Here is a 27,964-nt window from a genome sequence, read left to right as displayed (position 1 = left end):
TAATTGAACATGAGCACCTAACACAACAAAGCAATGTGCTGAAAGTCACTGGGGCAGAATTGTAATGGATATAAATAGAATCCAGCTTTTCCCCTTCTCCTATGGTGTAAAGAATTAAAGATCTTCTTTTCTTTCTAGAACAAATATTATGCTGTGGGACTAACCCAAGCATTTATTTTCATCCATTTCCAGATTTCAGCATATTTTTTCCATACAGCCAGATGATGTATAGTGCAATTAGGTGCTCTGGAAAAGGAGTAATATTATCATTTAAATGTTATGAAAAATCTGTTAAAATGCTAACTTGAGAATATGACCAACACAATCAATATTTCTCTAGTCACCTGTAACAGATTTAATTCTCCTGAGAAATCCTAACAAAGCTGGAAAATCTCTGCTTGCCTAGAAAAGAACAGCTTTGCTATATCTTTCTGTCATTCAGAGGACACTACGCTTGGGTGCATAGGAACATGGGATTAGATGGAACTGGATTGGTCCTCAAGTCCATTCCTAGTGACAGCAAACAGTCTGGCAATAGATCCACTGAAAATCACTTTAGGCCCCCATTCAATAACAACCAAAAGTTTAAGGCCTATCTCCAAACACTTTCCAAAAACCAGCAAGCTGAAGAAATAACAGCAAAGCATTACTGCAATTCACATAATGCAACAGAAGAACATAAAATGCCTGCAGCGCAATCTTGCCCCTGGGATGAACACATAAAAGCCACTGACAGGGGTTGAGAGCTTACAGTGAAATTTTTTCAGCAGCTGAGTTGCAAATTTGCTTTCTAAGGCATCTCTGTGCTAAGTTTCGGGCCTGTTTTTTTTACATCCAGAGCTATCCTGCAGCTCCCTAGTCACAAAATTGGAAGGTATAAGCAGGGAGAGAAACACCCTTGAGGGAGAAGACCCAGCTCTTTCTCCCTGTGTTGTGTCACAGCAAGGAACAAACACAGCATAAAACCACTCGTGAGCCCCAGCTCAATACTTCAGTTTCTATGTTGCTTTGAAGCAGCTGAGGCGAAGGACACACACATACAAACTGCTAATGCAGGAACACAGAACAGCACATCTCTGGCTAATGTGAGGGAGAAGAGGGTTAAACCCTCTTCAGCCCCTTGGCAAATCTTCGCATAAGACAAGATCAGTCCAGAGGAAAACCATTATGCTCCCTGGTCCTGGAGAATTAAGCAAATATCAGAAAGGAGTGCTGTAGAAAGGACTCAGGTGAAAGAGTATTTTCTCTTTTAATCTGTGGTGCCAGAGGAAGGAGATAACATTGAACGTGCTGCAACTTCACCTCAAGCACACCTCCACAATGGATGCGTCTTGGTCATTAATAACAACAGTGGTGGAATCGAAGTGGAAGTTTGTGCTTAGCACATCACTGAGACCTTTTACCTGTCCTAGTACAGACTGGCCTGTTCCTCAGGCAGACCTTGGGCTATCTGAATCTTTGTGAAAAATGCCCACAAAAGTCAAAACTGTGAGGGACCAAGTCCGACCTGCATAATAAGAACTAAATTCTGTTCGCAATTGAAGAAAACACTCTTAAACTGGCTGAGAATAGTGCAGAGAGTTAAATTTCTTTATTTGTTTCCAGCTGCAGTCTTTGACAAAGGCCTCTTTATTTATATCCTGCAAAGGTTAGGCAGCACCCAGGCAAAAAGCACATTATGGCACTGACAATTTATTTAACTGTGGTGATATTAAATTGCTGTGTATGTGGGAGAGACACTGTCACAGAAACACATTTCTCCTCTTCTTTTTCCTTTTCTCAGGTCCTGTTTTTACGTCCTAAAGCTACATACTAACAATTTCACCCATAGAGCAGCATCAGGTAAACTATGTTGATGAATTCCTTCATCATGTAACTTCCTGGGGAGATGTGCATTACATGCTTCTTCCCAACCAGCAATAAGAAGCCTATGGCTTAGTAGGTGCAATTAAAATCTTGACATTTACCACACAGAGTACTTGCAGTTACCGTGATATTTACAGTATGCTACACTGAGTTCTGAATGCCACAAATACTATAGGGAATGTAAATATTGCTGTGCATGAAAGTGTAGGCACTGATAGTTTTCAGTGTCTTATAAACAATGTATAAAATATCAATAAATAAAATCCTTCATTTGATTCCTTTATTTTCCTCTTTTGGGGGGAGATAATTTTGGAAAGAGGTTTTTTTTCCCCCCTTTTTATCTCCAATAATTACTTTCTAAGAGGGAAAAAAACAACCCCAGTATTTACTACAACAGCTTTAATTTCAGGAGGTAAATAAGAGGCCATTCATTTAACACTCCAAATCAAGTTTTGTCCACATTATTGGCATGCTTTACACATTCCAGAGATTATTATTTTTTTGTTTCTTAAAGAAAGTAAGCTTATGCAATCATACTATCATATTCTGTGTGGAAGCATGTAGCCTTTTCAGGCATATTGCATGAGGTCTATCAGCCTTTTGCAGTTTTGCCAAATTTGACAGAGAGATAGAGGTCCAAAAGCTTATTAAGTACATTCATCTTTTGTGAAAGCACAAGGCTGATTAGAGACGAGAGATCCAGTTAGTGGTCTCACTGAGGGAAAGACTAATCTCAGCTTTTGCTAGACACCATAGCATCCACACAGGATAGAGTCATTTCAAATGCCCCAACAGATAAAACTTTAATCAGAGTTCTCAACCAATTCAACCATGAAATACCAAGCCATAGTTAACATGACTACATTATGCCCCTGCTCACAGAAGTTCTTGTTTCTTTAATGTTTAGAACCAGAGATATCTGCAGTTTAGAAAATCCCAAAGCCTTTTATCTGCTCTCAGGCTCCTATGAAAATTGAATAAATTCAGGGAGCACAGATTGATCAAATGGCTATTAAATAAAATGGTCCGGCTACACTTCATGGTCTAGGAAATCCTGGTGAATCACTTTGCACAAACACCCTGTTCCTAAGGTTTTTTTTCTGCAAAATGTCTTTGCTAGAGACAGAGACCTGAGCTATCTGGACCTTTGATTATATCCCATTCAGCTGCATTAAGGCTCTTATGTTTTGCAAATTCTGGATAATTACTTTAATCATAATTAAATTTCACTGACCCCTCTTCCAAGAAAAACTCAGACATTTGCTATCCCTTCCCTTAAATGAAATGGTGTCTGCATTTCACAATATTAAATAATGGATTGATCAAAACTCCTTGATTTCTTTCCTACAAGAGTTGTTTTATTGGCACAGAATACACATGGGATGAAATACAATCCTGCTAATGAGATGATTAAGTTAGGTACAGTGTGATTGAAATTTTAAATTTCTGGGCCCAGTCCACTTAAATTGACTCTCTAGAGAGTTTAGGCAGTCAACATAAAAATGTAGAGGAAGATCTTGTCGTCCTAGTACACCTCCCTCCTTCTGCAGCAGAGCACTGTGCCCCTTTTTGTTAACATATGTAAATCTAAAAACACTCTATTAGAAACAATGTCAGTTTTTCATATAAATATGGGGTCTGATCATAGCAAAAGAGAGAGAAATGGAAGAAAAGGGGAAAAGAAGAAAGGAAGGAAAGCAAGCTTGTCCAAACCCGACACCAGGAACCTTGATTCCATTCACTGCAAAAATTAAGGACAGGTGTAATTCCCCTTTACTCATACAAAAAAGCAAAGCACTTGCTCTCTCACACACCCTCTCACATTGTTTCCTTCTCTTTTCCTGATGCTCTCAGAGACTTCTATCTTTAGTTAGTTGCCTATGCCATAAGTTTCTTTAAATTGTAATCGGATGATCTTCCAGATTCTGGGGGACGACTCTGTCACAGGAATTCCTGTGAATATAACCCTCTATGTGATGAAACTAAGAGCTGCTAAATTACAGATATGATTCTTTGTTCATAGTATAAATCCTGTTTTAACAGTAACTAGGAATGCTATAAGAAAATACGTAAGTTTGTACATTTGTGTTCTTCTATTTTATTTTCTGCCAAATAAGACTCTGAATTTATGAATACTGTTTTTCTCTGTGTGTTTCTGAGAATGCGGATCTTAGCCTGCACATCTGATACCCTCAACCTTAGAGATCCCAGATGTGTAGGCACCACCTGAACTCATTTCCTCAAATCATTTTTATTTTTGCACTTTTTCTAAGTGTGCATGTGGCTTATAACAACTTGAAAAAGCCTTACAGGTAACAGCACCCTCCCAGCCAGGTGGGCTCTGGCTGCAGCTAGCCTGGAGAGGGCCTTCACATATCTCCAAAAATCACCATCCACTGGTGCTAGAGTGACCTCATACTCTAGTGCAGCAATGATATGGCCATGGCATCAGATGAAGTAAATCAGGCTCCTGATCACAGAAAGTGTTTCAGGATTGTCTGAGGACTTCAGTAGAGTTGAGGACACAGCCTGCTTATAGCCAGAAGCCTCCAGCGGGAGCTTTCAAAGGAATGAATTTAGGTGTCTAAGAGTTAAGTCATCTGGGAAAAGACGACAGCTGGAAGGCCATCTGGGGCTCCAACAGGATGGATAGGATACAACTCAAGGCATCTTATATTACAGAATTCATTCTCTATTCTTCATCCTTAATTCCTCTTTATCATCAACAAACTGCATCTTGTTTTCCTTTTTTTCCCCTTTTTTGCTCTGAAAGACTGTCATGAGCAAGTTTACGAGAAATTAAAGCTTTTCTTTCCACCACAAAGATCTTGTGGTAGCATATAGCATCTGTAATACTTTAATTTCACCTAGTACTTTGCCATGAGCTTTGGGACTATGATCTCTGTCTCTACTTTCATACAAGCACCATTCCACTCCCCACTGCCACCACAAATATGTATGCGTACACATCTTAAGTTCAGCAACTCAACACAATGAACCAAAAACCCTATAGAAGCAGGAATGACTCAGTTCTTGGAGAATGTAGCACAGGATGTTGCATCTAAAACTAAATAAAAAGTAACTAACACTGGAGCAAAAACTTCTGGCAACTAGCTTAAGCTATGAAAATGGTGCAAGTCCACAAGATACGTTTACTTGCTTTCTTTTCATAAGTCTGCCATGGATGGGTGAATACCAGCTTTGTTTCTGCTTTCCAAAAGTTCTTTTACTTTGATAAAAGTGTTCCCCTTGTTAGATGCCAGCAACCAAAAATCAAGTAGTTAAACCTGATATTCATTTTTATAATGAACTTACATTAAATGCAAAATACAGCTGAATATATGCCATTTTATCATTTGTGTTGTGTCCATTATCTTAGTCCTACAGGAGTTCAGAGAAAGATCCAGTGGTATTAGGATTTCGTTAATACACAGATCACAGGTTCTTGCCTTCCATCCCCTCACACTGCCTCTGCAATGGAATGATTGCTTTCTTTTCCATTTGGTGAGCAGTGAACAATAATTTCAGTAAGAATAAAAAGTTGATCAAGCAAATTAATCAGGGAAAGGCTGAGGCTCATCTTGGTATCTCATCATGCTGGCTGTTAGTGGCATTGGTGTTATTTGTATTCCTTCACTGTCTAAACTCTATTTATTCACATGCATGGAAAGGAATGAATTAGAACAGTGGGAAATTCAGTGCTTGTAGAAGTGGAGAATTAATAATATTGGGTAAGCAAAAGCAACAGATCTGTGTAAACTGTCACCGCACTCTCAACTGCACATGGCATAAATTGCTAAAACGGTGAATTGTGAAGATCTCATAATATTGGAATACCTCCTGATAGGAAGTTTGGAGACAACAAAGGCTCTTTTGCACCAATAACTAAGACTTGAGCTCACTTGCAGAGGTGAGTGTTTGGTATTATATAAACCTATTTATTGTCTATGTTCTGTTTTTTTACTTAATTAACCAAAAGTCCACAAAAGCAGTCACTAAGAAGAAATCTGATCTGCCCTATAGTCCACAAAACTACAACTGTTTCATTAGGAAACTTTTCTAGTTGAAGTGACTTAGTATAGAATACACTCTCCAAGCTAGGTCTGCATTCCTAGCTGTATTTGAAAATTATATCTCATAAATGGAGTGAAAAAACAATATTTGTAGATGTATTTCATTTCTGTTAGTTAAGACAGAGTGAGCTAAAGCATACGGATTTTGTGTATCACCAAAAGGAACATTTACTAAAGACTTGCAATTTCATTTGAATAAATCCATTTAAGATGGAATAAAATTATAGAGTCATCAGTCAGAATACCATCTGAAAGAAGTGGGAAATTCATGGCTTGTGCAAAAAAAGGTGATTTGATGGGCCATATGGAAGCCAAGCTCAACTCTCAAGCTTGTAGCCTGCACAACCATTCTGTCCCCAGAACCTGAGCAATACCTAACACCACCACAGCATACAAAGGGATCATCTGGGTTTCTGAGTCAAATCCCACACTGTCTTAAGCAAATGCATTGAACAGTCCCTTTTATAAAGTGATCAAGGTTCATTCTTGAAACTTGTTTTGTATTCCTTCCCATGAATAAATTAAATCAAGTTGGGCGGAATTCAGGGGCTTACTTCCCTGTTCAACAAAACATTAGACTGCCTAGAGTACCACTCCCTAAGAAAACATAACTACATTTTGTTAAGTACTTTAAGCTGAACATAATGTAAACTAAAGGCTGATAATAGATAACAGAAGAAATCCACTTAGCTTTTTTTCTCTTTGTTTATGTTCTTTCTTCCCCTTCTTTCAGTTCTCATTTTCCCTGTTTTCTTCTGTGTAGACTCTCTGTAATTGGACTAGGAAAAAAAAGTATTTGGACATGATGTATTTTACCTTTTAAGCCTGTACATAATCTCTCTCTTGCACAAGTTTTTCTATGCCTGTATAACAACTGAAATAACAAATGAGCAAAAAGAGTTATTTAGAAGGAAACAGAAGGCAGCTCTCTACCCAGCACAGAAGTCCTTGAATGCCTTTCACCACTCCTCCTGAGAGACACCTGAGGTGCAGGTAGCCCAGAGGGACTAGTCATAAGCTTGTGATGCCTGTGGCAAGTGCACATATGGGAACTGATGCTCTTCCATCGCTACCACATTTCCTGAACACATCCAAATGTCCTTCTTTCAGAAAGCTGTCTCCTTTGTAATTGTTTATCACAGAAAGACAAAGAAAGCTAAGACAACTCCAGTTAAACTGACCTTAGGTAATGAACCTTATAATTTCATGGACATTACTGTGGAAAACTGGCCATTACCATTACTCTCTAATTGGGAAGTCATTCTACATCTGAACTGAACACTCACCATCGCCTGAAACACTGTCTCTACCCCCCACTGTGCTCAGACTCTACCAAGGTCCACATGGGAAGAAAATAATTTTCAGAGTCCCATGACTTTTAACAGCCTATGTACAGACATCACTGTTAACTCATGTACATCTGATTAACTAAAATATCAAAACAATGAAGGGAATTAGTAATGAAATGTCCATTAACTTCAATAAGAGGTCCATAACTAAGCCTGTAAAAACTTGTGCCACCAATACCATTGTGTAGGTTACTTTTTTATTTTTAAACCAAATTCTTTGCACTTAACTGGAGGAAAAAGAAAAAAAAGTCACATATTTTGCATATGTTTTAGCAACAGAAAGAATATCTTCAGGTTGTCTTCAACATCTCAATTCTGTGAAAGGGACATTATACTTTGCAAAGCAAATTATTCTGGAAAAAAATTTTAAATTAACCAATTAAAATAATTTAACTTAAATAATATTTCTACCTCCTGAATAAGCTCTGAAAGTATTTAATCCATAAAATACTACAATATAATGGAAGTAATTATGAGGTTTGACAATTCTTATAAATTGAGCAGTGCGATTATCTGCACTTCATTAAGTGCATTAACATGTTGGGTAAAATACTTATAATCGTATCAGTCAATTTACTGGCCTTAGCAAATGTTGTAATGCATCTCACAGCAAATCCAATATGCTAGCAAAATAAGTTACAACGCACCCGCTAGAGCGTATATAAAAGTACTGCCCTCTTCTGGCTGGTATCTGATCATAGTACTGAATAGGGTCTCTGGCTTACTGATTTGTACTTTTTTCCTGTCATCCACGGGAAATTCTAAAAAGTTATTATATAAAACAGGGACAGCAATGAAGATCTGGGCAGGCTCTGTTCAGTTATACAGCTGCTCATCCTACCAGGACAGCAGGCTTTCATGATACTCACGCCAAGCTTCAGCCTAAACTTTAATAAAATGGAGGTTGTTTATTTGCTGGGACTGCACGATACCATTCTGTCTCATCCTTCCAGGGCCTTTCTAGGAAAGCTGCCACTATGGGTTTCTCTGCATCCCAGGTAACTGGTGAAGTTCAATAAGATGTTATTCTCTCAAAGGTTATAGACTTACTTAGATGTTCTGGGATATGCATGTTGTCTTAAAGGGAGTAGGCTGTGCAGAAGAGAAATACAAAGACACCTCTCCACCCTCAAAATAAAGGAAAAAGAAGTACAGAGGAAAATAGGGATTCCTACAAAAATAAACAACTTCACCATAAATTTAGTTCAGACTTTTGTTCCCATTTTTGAAAGAAAGTAGATCTTGCCCTGATACTCCTGAAAACAGGTGTCATTGTTCTTAATTTAGAGAGCATTTACATCCCTGGGATTAATGACATCCTGCAAACGTCATTGATCATTTAATGGCAATTAAACATTACCAGCATAAATGTTTGCAGGAATCATTGAGGTAGTGGGATAGTTTTGTTTTTCTTATCTCCCACCACATTTACAAATGCCATAGGTGCATGCACTTCAATGGACTCAGTTCTCAATTGGGAAATCTATTACTGCCTTGTTCTTTTGTTTAGAAGGATTTCAAAATTTTGTTCCTCCTTCCATGAGCAATCACAGCATTTCAGCAAGCAACCCAAGGAGAAGCTGACTTATGAAGGCATGTGAAGGGTATTCTGCATTTCTATATAGTGTGCTCAGTATGTACATGGCAGAAAGTTTCCTGGACGCGTACAGCCACAGCAGTACATAGGGATTTATCTGAATGACACCTCTGCTACTCAAGGGTATTATTTTGCAACTCATTCTCTTGATTAGTTGTGTAGTCAAAACATCCTGCTTTAATTAAAATGTTAGAGACTGGCATTTTTGTTAGAATTTCAGCATTTAAAACAATTAGTTTTATTTCAGTTTCTTCTAAAAAGTGATGAAAAGCCACTAATCATTCTATATTGAAGAAATGCTAAAAAGTAGAGGAACAAGAAACACTATTTCCATCATAGAAAGTCCTTGAGAGGACAGAGTTTTGACCTAAGAAATGGTTTGTTTTCTAGTAAGAGGAAAACAATTATCTTTTTTGTAATCTCTAAGGTTTCACAATATGCATATTTCTGCCATCCCAATTTATAGTTGTGGTATCACAGCTTGTAATTTGCATAAAAGTCATGCATTTCTAACAGAAAAAAATTCAATGTAGGAGTCTTTCCAACTATTAGTGAAGCATACACTTATGCCTGTTTTTTTCTGGAATGAGTAATAGTAAATCTTTGAAATATCCTTTTCTTTGAACATAATTCTTTGGAGCTCTGTGGGCAGTTCATTAGGTAACAGAACTGAAGGAATGACTTGTAGCTGAGTAAAAGGGTTACCCCAGTCTGAACGTATGCAGACTCGTGCAAGCATCCAAGAGAGAGCTGTTACTGCTAAGCTACCCCACTGCAAATGTGTGCTTACTGTGACTCAGTGCACAATATGGCCCCCTGCCCTTCAACACGAGAGAAAATAAATAAAATGAAGACAAGAATCTCACTTTGACATTTCCAGTCAGACATTCTTAGCTTGTAATCTTGCAAGAATATTGTCAGCATTGTAACATTCTACTCATTCAACTCTTTTACATCATGCAGATGAGCGCAGCTCAAGTGTCTTGTATTGGCATAGCATATTAAAAATAGCAGTCAGTGACAACTGCAAACTGTTGTTTCTCATAAAGACCCTGGATACTTCTGTATTGGGGGGGCAAGAGCAGAAAAGACTAGAACAAGTAAAGTCATAAAGAAGTAAAATGAGAAGGGAAGATCCTACTGATAAGGCCCAGAATATATTGGCATTTATCATAATGTAAAGGAAGAATGATAGTGGGCACCTCTTTAGCAGGCCAAGGTTTGGTTTGGTTTTTATTTGCCTTATCCTTTTTTATCTCTTAGACCCTCCCTCCAAAAAATCCCAGAAAGCCAATCGTAATGCTAAGTTTGGTAAGTCCTAATAAGTTTTTTCAGTCTTAAAACATCTGTCATGAAGCTGTAGCAGACAGAGGAGACTTGGCTATGTATACATCCTTCTATTGAGGATATAGTCATATATGTCACAACACAGTACATAACATAATGTGCATAAAGTCACATGTTATGTAAATATCAGAATGACAAACTGTTATTTTCTTGCTTTGCTCTCTCATCAGAGGAAAAATAATAAAACAAAAACAAAACGAAACGCTGTCTGCTTTAACAGCTTCCTAGATCTCAGTACAACTGCCCAGGAAAGTAGACCATATATCATGTACATACACTATTTATTAATTATTCTGAAAACAGAATTTGGCCTAAGGAAGGAAGGAAGGAAAGCTGACTCTTGGGTAGCATTAAGCTTTATGTTTTTTTTTTCTGATAGATATTACCATTTAGCTAAAACTGATTAAAGTCTTGAAAAAAAAAGTTTCAATGTATTCTTTCATTTTTTCTTTTTAATATCAGAAGACATAATTGCAAAGACATCACATGAAACACTCATTTTCTGTTTCCTTTTACAGCTTTTTAAAAAGAAAATTATACTGAAATCTGAACAAAACATGCTTCAGCAGAACTGTAATGCAGAAGAAGTTTATACAAAAAATGTAATGCAATTTCCCCTTTCTCAATTCGTAATGAAATTATCAGCTGTCAAAAGTTCTAAAGACAGAGAAAATTGAAGTTTCATTTAGGGCCAATCTAATACTTGAAAAACTTTAGTTCCCTGTTACATGGGCTTTCTGTGTGACTGAGTCAGTGGCTTCACATACAGTTGGATGATAACAAGAACTGAACTTAGCAAGTGTTGGAAGTTACTAACCTTCACCCTCAAACTACCAGCATTGTTAGCTCAGTAACAGATAGCATGATCCTTCATAATAGGGAAATCTATGAGTTTAAACCACCTTGAGGAATAAATTCATTCAGGAGGGCCATATAGATATACAAGTTACTTTTATGATGTAAGTTCAAATCTCTCTGCATTCTGTTTTTATTAGTACTTATATAGAAAGTAACAGTAGTTACTACCAAAACAGATTTATCAGCCTTGCATATAGAATATTAAAGTTCTTGATAGAGTTTTTAGAAGAAAGACTTTAGGAACTTGGGACCAATAGGCAGAAATTGGGGGGGTGGGGAGAGGGAAGGGACCCCTAAGGATCAAAAACAATTAATAGAAAGAAACAGTCAAAATTCAACACTGGAAAAGGCTAACAAATGTGTGCTCTAGAACTGCCTACTGGGGCTTGTTTTGTATAAAACAATGCTCTTCAAAAGAGGGGGCGGGAGAGTATTGAGCAGAAAGATTGGAAAATTTGAAGATGCTATGAAATTATTTGAAATACACCAGAGCAGAGAGAGGCAATAGAGTATTCACAAAGCTAGATAAACAAGTATATCTTAGAAAAATACTGACTATTGACAAATGCAAGGGAGGGCACACTGGCAGGAATACCTGGAATTGTTCACACACATCATTGAGTTCTAAATCAGCTGCAGCCGTTTGTTAATAAACCTTGAGTGTCAGAAGAGATAGCTTTTGGAAATAATTTGCTTGATACCCAGCAGCCAACAGAAAAAGCTTACAATTTGTCAGGATGTATAAAGAATGGGACTGAGAATAAAAATGAGATTACAATGACACTGCATAAATCAATAGTAAGGCTTTACTTGGAGTGTTCAGTCATGGCTACACAGCTTAACAGAGTTATAAATGAAATAAGGGATCCAGAAACTGACAACAAAAACTATTAAACTGCAATTACTTCATATCTTCTAACCCAGAGTTACGATAAGTAAGAAGGCATGCTATGAAGGAGGTTAACTGGATTCTCCTGCATACCATTCATAGTTTCAAAACAAGAGGACATTCAATGAGTGAGGTTAAAATGATAACAAGAAGAAATTATAATGGATATAAATTTTCATGCTTCAGTAAACCTAAGCATCAACCACTAAATACCTGGGGTTACAGAACACTCCTTGGTTATTTAATTCTATCAGTGACTGTTAAGTAAGATTTTGGTATCTTTCTCTTCCATGTAATTGGGGCCACCACTGGAGACAAGATATTGACCAGCAGTGTCTGACTCAGTCTGATAGTTCCAGTGCTTCATTGTTTAAACTGCAGCCACAGATCATGAAAGAGCTGATACTGAGAGTATATTCCTAATATTCAATCATGAGACATTTCTCACACACGATTTCTAAGACATACAGTTCTCCAGGTAGAAAGCAAAGCTGCAAAAAATGCTAAACATCTAAAACTACTAGAAACTTAAGACAGAAAGACATACACACAAAAATGCAATTTTCTCAGCAAACTCAAGAGCCAGGAACTTCTCTTTACCAGGTGTAATTTCTTAACATGAATGAGACTACTGACTCTAGACCAGTGAAGCACAACCAAGAATACAATTCAAATACTGTAAACCCTTTGACATGTTAATAAAAAAGAACCTGTAAATACAGCCCAAGCCCACACCACCACACTCTTTCCTGTCACCTCTCGGATGGTGCCCTTAAGTACAGGCTTTCCTTGCAAAAATCTGTGCATGCTGGGAAAACAAAACCATTAAACGTTATGTTGGCGAAGTTCACTCACACAGACTCTGATCGAAGCATATGCTATGGTCTGCATATGCAATCCGTGATTCAAGTTGGACTCGCAACAATCATTCACACCACTGCAATACAAAAGGTGCCATGCTGAATCTTGCGTGAAAACAAGCTTTCTGCAGAAGTGACAATAACAGAAGTTTATAAAAAGAATAAACGACAAAAGAGCTCTTAGTCAGTTCTTGATAAAGAAAAAAAAATCTCACTCATTACAGAATCTGTGAAGCTTCTGGGACTTATTATTGACAGATTCTTTTTTTTTTTTAAACAAGTTAAGCACAACTACCATGGAAAAATGAGCTGTCAAAGTATTTGCAATAGTTCTCTGTCTTGCACCACAGTAAAATCATAATGCAAAACCCAAAAATGGGCAGCTTTATTCAGACTGCAAATCACATTGCATGTCCTTGATGCTTTCCCTTCTAGTTTCCCCTTTACAAATACTTTCACTTACAAGAAGAATTTCCACTGGGATTAACTCTGTTAAAAGCCACCTCCTGTTAAAGGGATTGTGTGAAATTTGGTCATAAACAACTAGAATGGCTACATTTTGATTCAGACATTTCCTAACTTTGCTTTCACAGGAGTTTTTTCATTATGTGTGAATTATTTTCTCTGGGACTCCTTCCTAACAAAAGTGAGTCACAGAATTTAAGAGAAGCTACAGGCTCTACAGTAATACATACTAATACACAGTACAGCAGCATTTGAGAAATTTCATTTCTGTCATTGCCGTGATCTGACAGTATATTAATACCTATATATTTATCTTACCTTTTATTTCAGAAACATTAATAACAGTTTTTATGTCCAGAAAGCACCCTTATAATCATAGAGGTCTCAAGCACAGTATAGACTATAGTTTAAGCAGTAATTTCTAAACTGGGCCTAATATTTTGTAGAGAACTTCCTTTTAGAAAGATTTCTCTTATTGATATAAACCCCGAATAAATATACTGGTATCCCTTCGTATTTTTTTAAATGCTTAGTCACATCTGATATTAAAAAGTACACCTTACATCTTATTTGAAATTGTTTCCCTTAAACTACTGACTCCAGTTTATAGACACTGAAACTTGCAATCCCCAACCATTACTGCAAAGAGCTCTGTATTTGAAAAACCACTTCATGAAAATGCATATTCATTATGAACACCACATTATATTTCAACAAAAGTATGCTTTTAATGTAATAAGATTGCTTTCTTAAAATTAACATCAACACATTTATAATTGTGTTTGCATTTTTACATTTAAAAACCTTGAACTAGATATCATGACTAAGGTAAAAAGTCCTAGTAACAAGCCATTGCACTAAAAAAACTGCTGAAATAAAACTTTCTTTCCTGGACATGTTTAATATTCTTTGAATTTGTGCTCACAACCAACACAAATATCTGGTGTTCATGTGAAGTAGAAAGAAAAAAAAAGTCATATAGTCCAATGACTTCTATAGTACTTATAGGAGTAAGTTAAATATGTGAGTACACACATAAAGGTGCAGAGGTCCTCCACATTATAATAAGCTTTTAACATTTATTTTTCAGAGTTTTCTAGATGTTCTAAATTCACCACAGTAGTCATCACTGTGGAAACATACTGGTCCTTGCTCTGAGGAGCTTATTTGTGTCAGCTCTCCAAGATCTGACTGCTATAAGCAAAATGAAATCAGCTTCAGACTCAGAAGAGATTCAATATCACAGCTATTTGGTAACTGTACCATATAGTTAATGAACTCATTAGCTCAACAGCTAATGAACTCATCCTTGACCACAGTTCTCACCCCACTCCAAGCCTTGTTGGCAGCCTCAGAGACAACCTCCCTGTGCATTTAATCTTTTGCTAAACCCTATAAGATTCAGGGAAGTATTCACTGATTTGTTTCAGTTTCAAGCACACACAGAGGTCCCTATTTCTTGCCCAGGACTTCTTTCTAGAATCAAATTGCAAACTGTCTCCTGTGGAATAAAAATAATTTGCACAAGTAGGGGAACAAGAGGAAGTGTTTAGCGTACAAGCATATCCCTTGTAGCATAGGGATGGTATCTATCCCTAGCTCCAGACAAAAGCTTCCTTGGGACCCCCTTTGCCAAATCTCATAACTTCTTAGTTCACTCCAGAAGTATTAAAGTATAATGGTGGCTTCAAATATGTGACAACATTGCTTAGACAATCCATGAAAAAACTATATTGCCCATAAATTACTTAGGTTTCTTTGTAACTGTTTCTGGCATTTTTTGTCATAACACCTTAAAAGCACCCCTATGAGATATATTATTGCTTGAATTAGCCACAAGAATAAGAAGTCTGAACAGAATACAATTCTTTCAAGCTTATCAGTGAGTCTGCGCTTTGCTGGTTAAGGAAGCAAGGTTGGCTATGTAACTTTTGTCACTACAGTCCACTGTACAGTACATACTCTTTGGGGCAGGTATAAAAGCCAGCTCTACAGAAGCTTTCTGCCTCCCCCGCCCTGCAGCTAGTGAGCTTCCTACAGGAGGTATAAAAGTGCCTCAACTAATTGACTGAAGAAGAAACCCCTCAAGAGCTATTAGAGATAAAGTCCCTCTTCCAACAATCACTGGAGGGTCAGAGACCATACCAGGAAGGTACCACTGTATGCTTACTGCTCTGAGATACCTTCCTAAAACTACAGAGAAAAAAGACATATAATTAAAGCTGAAGAATAGCATATTGATTAGCACCACTGAGAGAAATTAAAATGGTCCTTCATTACAAATCCCTAAAAATTGCACTGTTCTTTATCAGGCACTAATTGGTACAAATATTAAAAACTACAGGAATAATTTTCAAGCTTTTGCAATATTAATAAACCTGCCATCTGATTTTGTAATTTTTCAAACATTACTTTGAAATCCTGTAGCCAATATATAGTGTTATTATTAATTACAGCTTGCAGCTTGAAATACAGTGTTATCAATAGAGTTCAGCTGCATAAATGTAAAGTAAAACTTAAAATTGAATTAAACTGTTTCCCCTTTGTGAGGGTATGTTAGAATGTTATTAGTTGTGAAAATTAATTTGTGAAGCTTGCAACCAGTCTTCAAAGCAGAAATATCCCTGGGAAAAAGGTTACACTTCATGTATTGTATTTCTTCAGTTTTCATGTTGCAAGATTTTTTATTCTTCTACTAAATAACATCGGGGGGGGCTAATCAGCTTACTTAATGAGATATAAAGCTTTGGCTTTGTATCAAAGGTATACAAAGATTACTGCAGGAAATGTGAGTTAATCTTAACAGCAATCCATCTTATTTATTTCTAAATTAGCAATGAATAATCTAAATGGAGAGGAAAGGTTACGCACTCTTAAATTTTATTTTTCTGCTCAACCCTCCCTCCCCACTTCCCACTAAACTTTCACTTTATCTATTGAAAGCTTTAGACGTCCAAAAAATATTAAAGGTAAGAAGTAATCCAATAATTTGGATAAAAGCAGAAATACAATGCACAATAGTAGACACACAAAAAACCTGACAAGAGAAAAAATGACGTAAGAACTATGTCAAAGAAACGTCACAGACCATTCTCTATGTAAACAAAATATAGTTAGCTGCGTTGAAATCTGAAACAATTTAAATAAAGATACTGTAGCATTCATTCAGTATATGTATTCATTACAATTAGGTATATAGTTATCAATGTGACTGTAATGGTAAAATATTATGAAGGATCATAAAGTAACTGTGGTCTCCTCTCGGAAAAATGCTGTTAAGTGCAATATACCAGGATAAAGGGAATAGGTAAAACTATAAAACCCTGTTCCTAAAAACAGGCATTCAAGGGTACATGCCAATATTAAGTACACCTTCTGGGGTAAAATTGCTATGAAGTTATGTCATTTTGGCTCAGTCAAGGATCTGGTCCTAAATCCTCTCTGCTGCCTTCTTTACACTTCTGGCAAGACACACAAAACCGACTTACAAGGAAAGAAGGGGCAAGCAGTGCTGAAGTTCCTCACCTGATCTTAATGATCAGCTACAGTTCCCTGCCTTTATCATATTTACCTCCTCTTCTGATAGTTTCATAAGTGTTTCACTGCCAGTACCCATCAGTGCTTGTGTCAATTATTCATTGACCACTAGTGGGGATGAAATCTGCCACGTAGCATTCAATACACTATTTGTGGATTTGTCACTTTTTCCAGTAAAAGCATTGCACTAAAGTGAGCAAGTATTCTAACCTCAAAGAGATTTTTCTGAACCAAATGTTTTTGTATTTTGTAAAAAAATTAAAAGAATCCCATGATTTTCTCTCTGATGGTAACTTCATCTGGTATCTAACAGCAGGTGGAATGAACAATTAAAAGAAGTCTGATTAGAGACTTTCCAACATTTATTTTGTCAAACATCATTAACAGCAAAGTAAATAGGAGAGCAATATTCAGCATGACCGTTTAATGAGGACTTGGTAAAATGTGCTTCCTTCTTTTCTGCTTTTCAATTTCCCTCGGTGAGTCAAGTTTCAGTTTAATGCTTAAACTCTTAAGCATTTTCATTTTGTATGAATTCATTCATTTGGCCAATGTACCAAAACGATTTGATCACGATGCCAAAATGATTATAGTGATATCATTGATTAACTTTGTAATGGGAGTAGAACATTCTATAAATTTAATCATTGTCTTCAAACAATAATGCATGGAAGAATGCGTTGGAATAAGTACCATTCTCTATTCCCTTTTACAATCATTATCATGTAAAATATTTAATTTCCAGCTATGCTTTGTCCCAGACAGGATCTTTGTCATTAAAATGAGAGCAGATTCTGATATGTAGGATATTCTGTGACATGCCAGGGTGGCACCACTTTGACCTTTTCAGTATTCCACATTTCATTTGGGAGCCTGTTCCTTCCTTTCTGCTTCTGTTACTGATCAAGAAATAGAAGATTAACAGAGAGACAATCAAACTGGAAATTAGAGGCAAAGAGTCAAGCTCATGACAAATAAGTACCTGATATTATATAGTACCTGAAAATAGTCTCTATTTTTAAAATATTTAAAACCCTACCCCTTCTAAATTCTTGACTGGCTCTAGAAAACTTTAAAAAAAACACAAACAAACAAACAAAAAAGTTTTCCTATTTATATTTTCAAAACTGCTATCTCGCATGTCCTCTCAGGGATTTTTCTCACTGAATTTTTTTCAGAAACGAATATATCAATTTCTTTTGCATCCTTTCCTCAGGTGTATTGCTTTCCATTATGCTTATCTTCACATTCATTTTGCTTCCAGTTGTTGGTTACTTATCTTAAACAGGATGTAAAGTACTCAGGAAGGAGTTGAGCTGTCCTATGCATTTGTATGGCAGCAGCACAGAGGGAGCAATGTCCTGATTAGGTTCTCATACCACACAGTTTATTAACATAGAGCTGGTAAGTTTTGCTGTTTTGTGTGCAGTCTCATACTATGTGATGATTTTTATAAACCTACCTAGACTGTATAGTCTCAGACCTCATAATTAGATGCTATTTGAACTTTCCACTTTAAAAGCGTTTCCAGCCCTATGGTTCAGGTGAAAAGTCTGAGGACAGCGGATAATAGAATCAGGCTGGAAGTGACATTAAGAAATCATCCAATCCACCTCCCAGCCCCAAGGAAGAACTAAGTACACTTATATAATCCCTGGGCAGGTGTTTGTCTAATGCATTCTCCCAGATCCTCAGCACTCGAGGCTCCAAAATGTCCCCAAGCAAGCTGGTCTAATGCTTTAATGTCTTAACCATTAAAAGAGGCTTTCTCCAAACCTAAACGGAATCATGTTAGAGATTAATTCCACTACTCCTGTTCACATGCACTGTATTTGGATGAACAAGTGGTCCTCTACCTTTCTGTAAAAGACATTTGCCTATTTGAAAACATTATTTTCCATCACCTTCCCTTCTTAGTCAACTGTTCTTCAGGCTAACAAAATACCTTGCTCAGTCACTCCTCATAGACCACCTTTTCAACATTTGTGATTGTTTTCACTTGCAGAGTCTCTCACCTTTTGTGAAGTGAGAGTAAAAACCTAAACTGAGTCAAAATGAGGTTTCACAACTGCCAGGCAAATTGGAGGATTACTCAAATTATTTTACATATGGTATGCCCGTCTACATGTTCCACTAAAACATGAGGAATATAGGCAGGTTATAATTTACTAGCATGCTCAGATCATTTTTGAGATAGTATTTTCTGACCAGTCTTTCTGTGTTCCTCATTGTATGGATCCTTCTTGCTGAAGCACAATGCCTTGCATTTGTCTCTTAAATTGCCTACTATTTTTTCAGACCATATCTTCAGTTTTGGACCCTAAGAATCTCTTCCAATACACTCCTAGTCCTTCCCAGCTTGAAGTCACCTCCAGATTTTACAAGCACATCCTTCATTCCAAGTCCATCTGGACTAAACATGAAAATATTGGCTAGTATCTGATCCAGCATAAACACCTGCCAAATACCCCACAGCACATTCTTCTTTTTAAACAGAAACCTTTGCTAACTACACTCTGAGCAAAGTTTTCTAAATAGGTCTGCATCCAGCCTCTACATTTTGCCTAGATCACAATTTCCAAATTTGCTCAAGAGAATACTGTATGCGACAGTTGAGTTAACACAACTAAATTCAAGAGACATGATATCAAGTGCTGCTTCTACAGCTATAAAGCTGTTATCGTGTTATCAGAAAATTATTAGATGGCTTTGATACTATGTGTTCCTGACAATTCTGCAGTGGGTATTGATCATGTCCCTGTGGTTATTTATTTATTTCAATGTTTTTCTAGGAATTAAAAATTACTTGTCTGTCCTGCCTCTCCTCTGCTTTCCTTCTTCAGAACCATTCAAGACCCTGGTACCCATAATAGTTGGCACATTGTTATGAGCACAGAGGTTATCAAAATCAAGTGCTGTAGTAGAGAACATAAGTCATAAGGGGAAAAAAAAAAAACCCAAATAAACAAACCACAAATCACCACTTTTTATGCTTCCTAGTATTACACAGATCTTGTAATGTTTAGGACACCCATTCATTATTTTAATTGCTTTGTATTCACAATCCAATTAATAATATTTATTTAATTAATCCTATTAATATTATTTTTTTATCAAATGACAATGGTCTTTTTTTATTCTAGGATCCATCAAGATCCAACAGACACAAACTCACGTCATTGTGATTATAACGAAATCACAGTTCTTGTTCTTGCACCCATCTGAAGAACTCTCATATTTCTGGAAATGGGAAACAGTAAAAAAAGTCCTGAGCACTTTATTTGTACTTTCAGGACTCAGCAGAACTAGCTGCGCTGCAGATGGTTTCAAGAAGAAGTGATTTTCAGCCAATGAACTACTCATATGAATGTCTGGGGCAGCCAGTCTATTCACTGTTGTATTTGACACAGTAGATAAACTTTCTCTTTTAGATATGAACTGTGGAAGAATTATCCATGCCTTTGCTAACTCCAGATTAAACCATTGAATTGTAGTCAACCTTGGCAATCCCATAAAGACATCTAGGACCTGACAGCATTGATTAGTAGCTAGAAACAGAATATTTATTAGTTAACCGGTCGAGGATATTATACACACCAGTTCCCTAATGGCATGAATCGTTGCATTTTTGTCTTACTGTCAAATTGCCGTGAGTAATCAGTAAGCTTTATGGTTCAAGCATAAGTACCTGAGACACATGCACCTTCCTATTGAGATGGTCTCTATATTTACATGCAGTTATTGAAAATGGAAGATATTATCATATTTTCTCACACAAGCTGACTTGAAAGAACCAGAGTTCATACGTACATGCCCTCCAAGTCAAATCCAGTAGATTATTCCAGGCTTTCTGAGGAAAGACAGGAAGACTGTTTTGCAATTTTTTAAATTTTTTTTTGAAAGGATATTATTTTGTGTCTTTTAACACTGTACTTAGTGAAAGACCAATTCCGCCCTCTTTCAGGCCACCTGCTACTCCTCATCTTACTCCTTGACATCCACAACCTACTGCCTCTGAGAAATAGCCATTTTTTCAGGCCAGAAATAACTATGGAAGTGTGAAGGGAAAAAAAAAAATCAAAGGGACTTGAATATACTTCCCATAATAATGCCTGAATTTATATAGCACATTTCATCCTGAAAGAAAAAGCAACAAGAGTATGTCTTTGTACTTCACAAATTGTTTGTTGTTTTTCAAATTCATCAGAATTAAAAACACTAGATTTACTGGTGCTGGAATATGCAAAATGAGGTCTCATTGGATTATGATTTTCCTAAGTTAAATCAATCGCATCTCCTCAAATCTGGCAGTAATTCAGCTGGCAGTTGCTTTTTGCCCCTCACTTATCAATGAGCTCCCCTTTCCAAAAGGGGCAAGAGACATACATTTTTTGCCTCTTCGGGAGCAATTCTTAAATTACTGCCAGAACTGTCACCTTGGCAGATGCACAAGCAGCAAAATAATCCATAAACCCCTCCACTTGAGTCCAGGTAGCTTGCCTGCAGGTGTTCTGATCACACTGCATAGACCTAGGCAGAGCTCAGTGATGCTCTGTAACCCGGCAGCTATAAATACAAAACCTGATAAACAAACACTCACCAATTTCTCTGGAGATCTGGGTGAACGCCTCCACGCCACTCTCTCCATAGTTGCCCTCAGAAGCCAGCGTCGACACGTAGTTCCACCCAAGGGCCGTCACGATGTCAACCATGGCCTGTGCTTGGTAGGAGTCCGGTGGGACCACTCGAGAGAAGAAGTCATACCTGGTGTTGTCGCTCAGTTCTGGAGCTGTAGATGCATAGCTGATTTGAGGTATCTGCAAATAGAATGACAAGTTATTCAAGCCAGTCTAATACCATTTTACACTATATACTTGCATGTTCGAGACGCTTAAAATAGATTATGCACAAGCATTGCACAGAACTCAATATCTTGTTTTAATTAAATCAGCTGATCAGAAAGCACCTCAGATTTCGTAAAATGTCAGTCAAGTCATTATATAACACTCTCACCGAGAAATAATGCATTCTGCTTTTCTCCAGATGTCATGATTCTTGACATGTAAGTGTAACAACTTCTTTTTTGATCCTGGCTCCGATAGGAAGAGGTGAAGAAAAAAAAAAAAAAAAAAAAAGGAGGAATTCTTACTATTACTACAGAAGATGAAAAGGTCAGTTTTGATGACTGTGATTCCTAAAAATGCTACTCTTAAATCTGATGAGTAAAATGTAGATTTTTTCCATTTCATTGTTTTGTTTATTTATGTACATGCAAGTGTGCTTTCCCATTTTATTCGTATGTTTCTAACTTTCTCTGTCATAGATTTTTTCATTTTCCAGTTTTAATATGGCATTGTGCATGATTTAAGAATATGGAGACTATGTATCCAAAAAGCCATCTGACGAAAAAACACACACACAAAAAATTTATCTGTATACAATATACAGATAGAGGAGAAAGGTTACAAGGATGGTAATCATTGTAGAAACCACCACAATATGCTTTGTAGAAACAAAAAACAACAACAAAAAAAACCACTGAAGTGAAATATATTTCTTAAATAAATTACTATTTTCATAGGAAAAAAAAAAAATCTAAGGTGATTTTCTATTAACTGTTATCTTAAATAAATGGTTTGGCAATGCCCAGAAGCAGCTTTCTGTAAGCAGGAGAGTATTCTGAAGAGTATTCTGAAGAGTATTTTGGTGCGAGGAAGTTTAATTAACATTTATGATAACTTAAAAGGGGAATGATTTTCTTATTTAAAATGGCAACAGTGGTGAGAGAGACACTACCTTGACATGAAAGATACTCCAAATATTGCATTGCATTTATAATCTATATTAATATCAGGTGCGTAATTCACATCTTCCAAAACATAAAATAGTTTTCAAGAAAGCAATCTGAACAGTGTTCTTAAATTGACACTCTTGAGAACTGAATTTAGCAGTCCCAGAGAATAGGTGATCCAGTAAATGCTCACTGTCTTATTAGATACTGTAGTAAAAGGATTCAGTGCAACCCTTAGGTCCTGTACAGTGCTTCCTCATCAGCACAAACTAAAAAAGGAATCTGAGGCAAATATAAGGGATCCAAGGAGTCTGGTCATTAACCATACCTGCAAAGACAGCGTAGACTCTTACAGACTGGAAAAACAGCTTATAGTCTAAGGGATCGCAAAATCATTTCTCAGTCAGAAGCAAACAAAATAAACTCTTATGTATCTTGGCCATAACCTTCTTCAAAAAATTTTCTACTCATGGAAACACCTCAGAATAAATAATCTGAAATGTTGTAGTAATAACAACCAGAGAGAACAGGAAAAAAGGAAAGGGAAGATCACAGAAAAAGTAAGCTAAAAGTTATATCTCATGGAAATCAGTATTCCTAACACAGCAAAGATCCACCATGTAAAAATAAAGGATAAATTGTCCTTACAAAACTTGCTTTGTATAAATTCCCTTTCTTTCAGAAAATGTTTGAAACTTCTTTATCTCTTTACAGACAAGAGATTTTGGCCTGTAATAACACAATTATGCGCATTTAGAGCACATATCATTCCCTTTCTAAATTTGCTCTATTACTCTCTAAACCAGTCATCTTTTTCCAGACGGAAAAAAAATAAAGACAACTTCTGTGATTTTACTCATTTTGCTCCTCGGTGTGCCATTTCACAAATACTATGGCGTTGTTGCTTTGCTGAAAGTTATTTCATCAATAATGTTTATAAAATCAACACCGGTAAGAGATCTTTTAGACAGATACTTTGTCATTGAAAATCTTGAAGTCTAGACCACAGAGTTATATCCATTAACTTTCTCAGTTGCTGTTTCTCTTCAGGCATGAGATGAGTAACAAATCTTAGACGTGTGTTTGTAGGACAGCTGTTGGTACAACACAGCAATGAGATATTTTAGATCAATAAGATATTTTATGTACTATGAATATCACTTATCTGGGGCCTTGGAAAAGGCAGAGAAGAGATGTTACTTTCCTACTTTTCAGCTCTTCGTAGTTCAGCTTCTTCCCTAGAGTTATTACTAATAACAGTGGAAGATAATGGAAGGTAAATACAGTCCAAACCCGATACCCTGAAATCATTTGGCATACCTAACAGGCTTAAATCACCACTGTTTTATAGCTTCTGCCAACTTTTCACTAGCATGAAAGAACAATATGCCATGTAGAAGTAGGGAGAAAGACACTTTCTAAATAGCAAGCCATCCCTAAGTTTTGAGATAAATGGTTCGTGCAACAAAATATGTAGTTATTTTGCTTATTTCTTTTTGTATACAACCCTCATGGTTATAGACAACACTTTGTATTCAAGAATTTTCTCCCCAAAACTGCAGATCTCGCACCCAGAAATACCTCATGGATTTATTTCTGTGAAAGCATGTTATACGAAAGTAAAGAGAAACTTCCTTCCTTGCCTGCTTTTAAATGTACATTTGTATACAGGGGGCACTGAAAAATAGCTTTAAAATTTGAGGATTTGAGGTATGTTCCAACAGTTCCACAGTTACTGAAAAGACTCAAAGAAATTGTTTGGCATGAGGACAAATTTTTTAGGATTTAGTGGTTCAATAATCCATGAATGAAAAATATATACATTAAAATGTAACAATTCTAGTTATGGACTGTAGGTTTAATAAACCATTTTACATGTCCCCAAGTACATTTTACAAGACAGAGCATAATGCTGCCTAAGCAAGGGAACTGTTATGCTCTATCAATTCTGTAATATGTGTTTTTAAAACTCCCTAAATACAGACTGTATTTATACTACAAGTTCCACTGGCCCCTTGAGACATAAATTTGCATTTTGAAAAAGAGACCTGTAAAGGGATTTTATGTTTCTCATTCTAGATTTCTTAATCTAAATTTTCAAAATTAAATACAATATGTGTAACATTTACATTGTGTTATATAGCACTGTTAATAGCATACTTCCTTTTCTTTTGGGGGGAAAAAAGGAAAAAAAACCGATGGATTATATAACTACATTTGAATTGGTTGTCACGCAACAGCTGTCACATTCACTGACAATGGCTACAAGCATTCAAGTTTGAATGTTCATTGATATTTTTTTTTTTTTCTATTCTTTCCTACCCTATGGTTTGGTCACTGCCTCCCATTAATGTATAATCTGCTGATAAACTCGACTTCTAGCTGGTGACAGACTTGAACGCTTTGAAATTATTATACAGAGGAATTCATAGAAGCCTTATTTTAATCGTTTATTTAAGCTTGAGGTATCTAGTAAAAGTTTGAAAACAAACATTTATAGTGTGGTGTTTTGAAACAATATACGGTTTTAGTTACGTATTGGTCTTAATCCTGGTGCATACTGAACTACTGCTGACACTACCAGCAATCCTTCAGTCCTTTAATCTAAGTCAGTGGTGGCTTCTTCTCATTCTACTGTCCAGTCACTGGCATTGCAAAATGATTCTGCATGCTTAAAAAAACAAATAACTGGGGGGGGGAAGCAAACAATTGCCGAGAAATAAGTAGACAGGCTAAGCGTTCAAGGTACATTCAAGCCAAAATCAGCAGTCAAGAATAGTCTCTGTTTTTTCTGGATCTTTTTGTATACATCTCCAAGCTGATTTAAAATCTGTCTCTAAAGATCTCCCCTTCCCAGAGGGCTACAGAAGATGGAGCAGTTACTTTCAGAACTAACTGTCCACAAAGTGTGACTGTGCCAGCACTTCAAAGAGGGAACAACATCTGTATGAGATATCCACCAAGCATTACTACAAAACAGACTTCTGCTCACTGATGGAGAAGGTGTGGACAACTTCACAACTGCCAAAGGCAGCTAACGTAACTTTTCATTTATTTCAGCCAAGTGGTAAACCACTGTCAGTCCCCCATACACTGAAAATAAAAGCCACCCACCACTCCTGAATCCAGGACTATTCATAGGGAAGCATTACCCTGGACTTGTTTGGTGGGTCCAGTGCAGGGATCCAAACCCAAAAACATAGAGGTGGTGTACTGAGGACGGTAGAGGAAATTACGTGACCTAGATTTGCCCTTCCAGTAAAGTGTCTTGGCCACAGCAGGCAGCTCTTGGTATGCCTTCTCTTCAATGACATGCTGTCCAAGTTTTGGACAGAAGTTCACTGGAACCTTTTTTATTGAGCTTTCAAATCCATTTGCATGCTGCATTTGTCAATGTAAAGTATCAGCTGGCCATTTCAAATGCCATCTTCCTTTATATAGCCTTTCAGCTGAAAGCATGATTTGGGAGCAGAGTAGCAGACAGTGAAATGAGCTAACCTTATAAGAAAAAAGACCTGAGAAGGGAATCACCAGTAATTTTGAACATTACTGATTATGAGTTACAGCAGTAACTATGCTATACAGTCACCCAGCATAATGGGCTTAAATCACTTGCATCTTCAGTTTCACTACCCACTCAGTCTTATCACTACAAACTTTAACACGTCAACTAGCATTTTATTTCCCTTTTCCATTCTCTCATCACTGAGCAGTCATTTTTTTGAGGAATATTAGCAATAGCACATTAAAAATAGTAATAATTGTAGCTAACAAATTGAAGTCAATAAACTTTAGGTTAGTGATCTCTCAATATCAACTGGCATTTTACCACCAACTAATAAAACCTGCAAAGGAGTAAAAGTGCTTGAAATAAAATTGGAATGTGGAAACACGCTTTCAACTTGGTGATTTTTTTTTTTTAATGTTAAATGTCTATCATTAATCATTAATGGCCCTGTCTTTTCAAGATTTTTATTCCCTCTTCTGTACAGCAAGAAGGAGTACTTTGTGAGTATAAAAAACTCACAGCAGTGAAATGAATCCTCAGGGCCTAGATATTGAACAGTTGCTGGGTGGGAGCTGAGGTCACTATATTTTAGCTATTAGTCACATTTGTAAATTGCCATCAGCCAGAGCATCATCTTAGCCTGCTTTCACTTCTGAAAAACGTGTCAGCCTGCAGTACAGTAATGCTAAAGTCATTCAGGGTAGACGTTCAAGATTCAAGAGAGTTTGATGAGGCTTAATAACATCTTACACTATACCAAAAAAGATTAAAAATCTTTTTTGTTACTAACTGTAGGAGGAGATGAAATGCACCCTGAAACTGCCCATTTCTTTCCACTGACTATAAAGGGAGCCTGGGAGATTAATTCAACTTTTATACACACTATGTAGAACAATACTGTAAACAACTACACATCTTCTGCTGAATCTCACAATCCCACTCATCTTGGCTACACATGATTATTAAGACATCTGTGCACAGCTAACAATCAATTTCCTTCTGCAATGTCATCTTTCCATCTATGACAAAAACTGAATAGGTCACCCATGCCATCGTTAGGGACCTTGTTTCATTCATTTTCAGAATAAACCAACATTCAATCATCCTGGGAAGATACAACATATTAAGACTCAGTAATGCCTTTGGAGATGAGGTGCCCTGTTCAATGCTCAGAGCAGCTGAGCAGGGTGACACCTTACCAACTCCATGAGCTAAAAACCACCTCTGCTAGAGGTGATGTTGTGGAGAAGTCTCAGCATATGGAGTTTTCTGATTCAGCCTCTTTCCATGGATTTTGCCATGAGGAGGAGTGATCTGTGACAGTGCGTTTTCCTAGTAGATGTATATATGTATTCACTTATATTTATAAACACGTGTAATTCTAAACTATGTTTATTTAGACATAAACACTTAAAGTTCTCTCTGTATGTTAAGCACACTCAACTACAGCATTTATCACGTGTCCGGCAACTTGTCTTGCTCAGGAATTACCACAGATTTCCACTCCCCACAAAAAAATATGTTCATATCAGCTAGAGCAAAAGCAAGAGAAAACAGGTATGCTTTTCATCTAGATGAAAGCAATTTGAAATGTATTTAATTCAAAAAAATTTAGTAGAATTTAAAAGCTTTGGAAAGGGAAAGAATAAAAGTATAATCTGAAAGCTGCTATTAGCTGATTTCACTTGGAAGGCAGGAATTTTTTTAAATCCATTTGAATTATTCCAAGTCATTCTATTTGCAGTAAATATCGTAGCAGTTTCTGTCAAGGGTGCTTGCAATTCATACACCTAATGATGAGGAGCTAATGATAAGGTAGTTTCA

The 27,964-nt window shown here is 36.7% G+C and overlaps 1 protein-coding gene across 1 annotated transcript in view; it reads right to left on the bottom strand.

Moving 5' to 3' along the window:
* GRM8 (glutamate metabotropic receptor 8) overlaps window positions 1-27,964 on the bottom strand; it is a 363,184-nt gene that overhangs the window by 274,805 nt on the left and 60,415 nt on the right. Inside the window, exon 2 of the mRNA XM_075704969.1 lies at window positions 21,442-21,658. Within this exon, the coding sequence (XP_075561084.1) occupies window positions 21,442-21,658 (217 nt within the window). The remainder of the gene's footprint in view (window positions 1-21,441; window positions 21,659-27,964) is intronic.

The sequence above is a fragment of the Pelecanus crispus genome, chromosome 1, assembly GCF_030463565.1.
Source record: "Pelecanus crispus isolate bPelCri1 chromosome 1, bPelCri1.pri, whole genome shotgun sequence".
NCBI classification, from domain to species: domain Eukaryota; kingdom Metazoa; phylum Chordata; class Aves; order Pelecaniformes; family Pelecanidae; genus Pelecanus; species Pelecanus crispus.
Note: the sequence above shows the minus strand (reverse complement) of the source record. Positions and strands in the feature narration are given on the sequence as shown.